This window comes from Oreochromis niloticus, linkage group LG6 (assembly GCF_001858045.2).
Source record: "Oreochromis niloticus isolate F11D_XX linkage group LG6, O_niloticus_UMD_NMBU, whole genome shotgun sequence".
Taxonomy (NCBI): Eukaryota; Metazoa; Chordata; class Actinopteri; order Cichliformes; family Cichlidae; genus Oreochromis; species Oreochromis niloticus.
The window spans coordinates 9,234,912-9,237,414 of NC_031971.2; the positions used below are offsets into that span (position 1 = coordinate 9,234,912).

The 2,503-nt window shown below is 41.1% G+C and overlaps 1 protein-coding gene across 1 annotated transcript; it reads right to left on the reverse strand.

Annotated features, from left to right (window-relative positions):
* Positions 1–277: 277 nt before the first annotated feature.
* Positions 278–1,992, reverse strand: LOC112847028 (uncharacterized). Its single transcript, XM_025907628.1, has 2 exons — positions 1,908–1,992; positions 278–1,672 (listed from the first exon to the last, which is right to left on the reverse strand). Exons 1-2 carry the CDS (start codon positions 1,986–1,988, stop codon positions 959–961), a joined length of 795 nt encoding a protein of 264 aa, XP_025763413.1. The 5' UTR covers positions 1,989–1,992; the 3' UTR covers positions 278–958.
* Between the last annotated feature and the right edge of the window lie 511 nt (positions 1,993–2,503).

The following is a 2,503-nucleotide window of genomic DNA, read 5'->3' on the forward strand; positions in this document are numbered from 1 at the left end:
TGTTTTTCTTTACGCTACCTGTTCTGACCTGCCTCCCCGATGTGATGTTTATGTAATGTATGTATGGTCGGAAAAGGTCCAATTTCGCTGCAGGCAACTGCAAGTGACAAATAGAGCTTCATCATTACCATCATCATCACTGGTGTGAAACAAAAGATCAAGGCAATGTTAACACAAATTCAGTGGAATCTGAAGTTTATCTTGATGCCTAAAATATGCAGGGTGTCATATTACAGTTTTTCTCGATTGGTTTGGCTCATTTCTTAAAACTGAGATGACATTCTCAAAACCATAAGGTCATTTGGCCAAACAGTCTTACAGTGCTGCCCAACATTATAGCTCACTAGCAAAATCAAATATCTTTCCCCAAACTCTTCGTCCATGCTTCAAAAGCAGATTCCGTTCCCATATAAAAGGTCAGTACAGTCAAAATAGCACAGATCCTTCTCAATTGCCTTGGCACATGTGCATTCATTTAGTGCTTTTGTCAGAATAACCTGGATGGTTTAGCACAACACCATGGATCCCCTGCAAAAGCTCATATCTCTCCCAAAAGAGTTTATCCATGTGTCAAAACTAAATATCCTTCCCATATAAATAGTCAATGCCCCCAAAATGCATTATACCTTTGGCATTGTTTAAGCACTGCAAGTCAAAATGCTTAGACGTTTTGTCACTGAGGCACAGGTCTAGCAACAGAATACCACTATGAATAAAACCAAAAGATTTTACAGTAAAATCAGCCTCCAATAAACCACTCATACTCAAGGAAACTGTAAACATTTTTATTCGTACAAAGAAATGTTAACATTAGAGAACATACTGTGAAAAGAAAATATATACAGGATTCTGTAAATGTGAACAGTTATAAACACAAACAAAAAACAAAAAAAACAAAAAAAAACTCTAGCCTACCATACTGTAAATAAAGTTTCAGAACTATAGTACAGTAATATTTTCAGTGGTCGCCATTGTCACCCTCTCTTTCCTGGCCACCATCCTCATCCTCCTGGCCATCGACGCGCTGCTCTCTGTCAGGCCATAAATTCTCATCCACATCGCAACGGATATTTTCTCGTGCGATGCAGCGAGGGAAGAAACGGCGTGAATGTCTCAACCATCCCCTACATTGATCCCCTGTGATGTCCTCACATGCAGCATCCATTGCATGCAGCAGGGCCCTCTGGTCTTGAGCCTGATGCTCATACACCCTCCACCTCCAAGCTGAAAAAAACTCCTCAATTGGATTTAGGAAAGGAGAGTAAGGTGGAAGAAACTCCATTAGCATCCGGGGATGGGTGGTGAACCAGGTTCTGATGCGTGGGCCGCGGTGGAAGTTCACATTATCCCACACAATGACATAATGTGGTAGCTGAGGTCCTTCTACACCTCTCTCATTTTCTGGGATCAGATCAGTATAAAGGTGGTCCAAAAAATTGAGGAGCTTTTGTGTATTGTAGGGCCCTAAACTGGGAATGTGTGTGGCCACACCTCTTTCTGATATAGCGGCACACATTGTTATATTTGCTCCTCGCTGGCCTGGGACATCCACAGTGGCTCGGTGGCCAATGATGTTACGGCCACGCCTTCGACCTTTGGCCAGGTTGAAGCCAGCTTCATCAACAAACACTAGGATGTGAGGGGTTTTGTTGCCTTCTAATGCCATTATTCTCTACAATAGAATAGAAATAAATCTAATCAGTCAAGTAGAGACAGATACTGCAGGGAGGATCTAAAGTACTGTACAAACAGGGAGTGGAAAACTGAAGACAATTTCTAGGCAAAATGCTCTAGTCACACAAAGCTGGATTCTGAAGGTGAAAAGGATAACGCAAAACAAAAAAACAGTGGTAACCATGTCTTACTGTAATAGTGTTACAATGATAGACAACCAGTAGTTGACTTACATGCACATACTGGTACCGCAGCCCTTTCACTCTGTCAGAGTTTCTCTCAAATGGTACCCTGTAAATCTGTTTCATGGTCATCTGATGGTTCTTCAATACCCGGTCTATTGTGGAGATGCTGATAGAGTTTATATTTTGGAACATTACATTGTCTAGCAGGATTGCATTACGAATCTGTCTCAGTGTGATGGCATTATTTGCAATGACCATGTTGCATATTTCTCGTTCTTGTTGTTCATTTAGAAGTTTTCTTCTGCCACCCACTTGAGGCTGTCGTCCAATCCTAGACATACAAGTCAAAGGTCAACACTGTAAATTTGTTACAAAATGAGTTACCAATGTAATTGTACTGCTGTCTTATGGTACTAGAAGTGTGATGCACTGCACAGTGACTGGAATACTATTCACAGTATTTTCTCCATTTTTTGTCTTTGTCATTTTTATAGTATCATATAACATCACATGACGATATTACAGTACTCTAGGCCTACACACACACCAACACTGAATAGTTCAATAGCATAGTTCTGTACCTGTTTTCCCTGCGAAAGGTTTGGATGATTGAGGAGACTGTAGACCGAGGCACATTAGGCTGC

Excerpts from the sequence above, each read along its gene's own strand:
- LOC112847028 (XM_025907628.1), bottom strand. The coding sequence starts at position 1,988 with ATGACCATGAAACAGATTTACAGGGTACCATTTGAGAGAAACTCTGAC. Across the intron at positions 1,673-1,907 it reads TGCGGTACCAGTATGTGCAT|AGAATAATGGCATTAGAAGG; the intron begins GTAAGTCAACTA and ends ATTCTATTGTAG.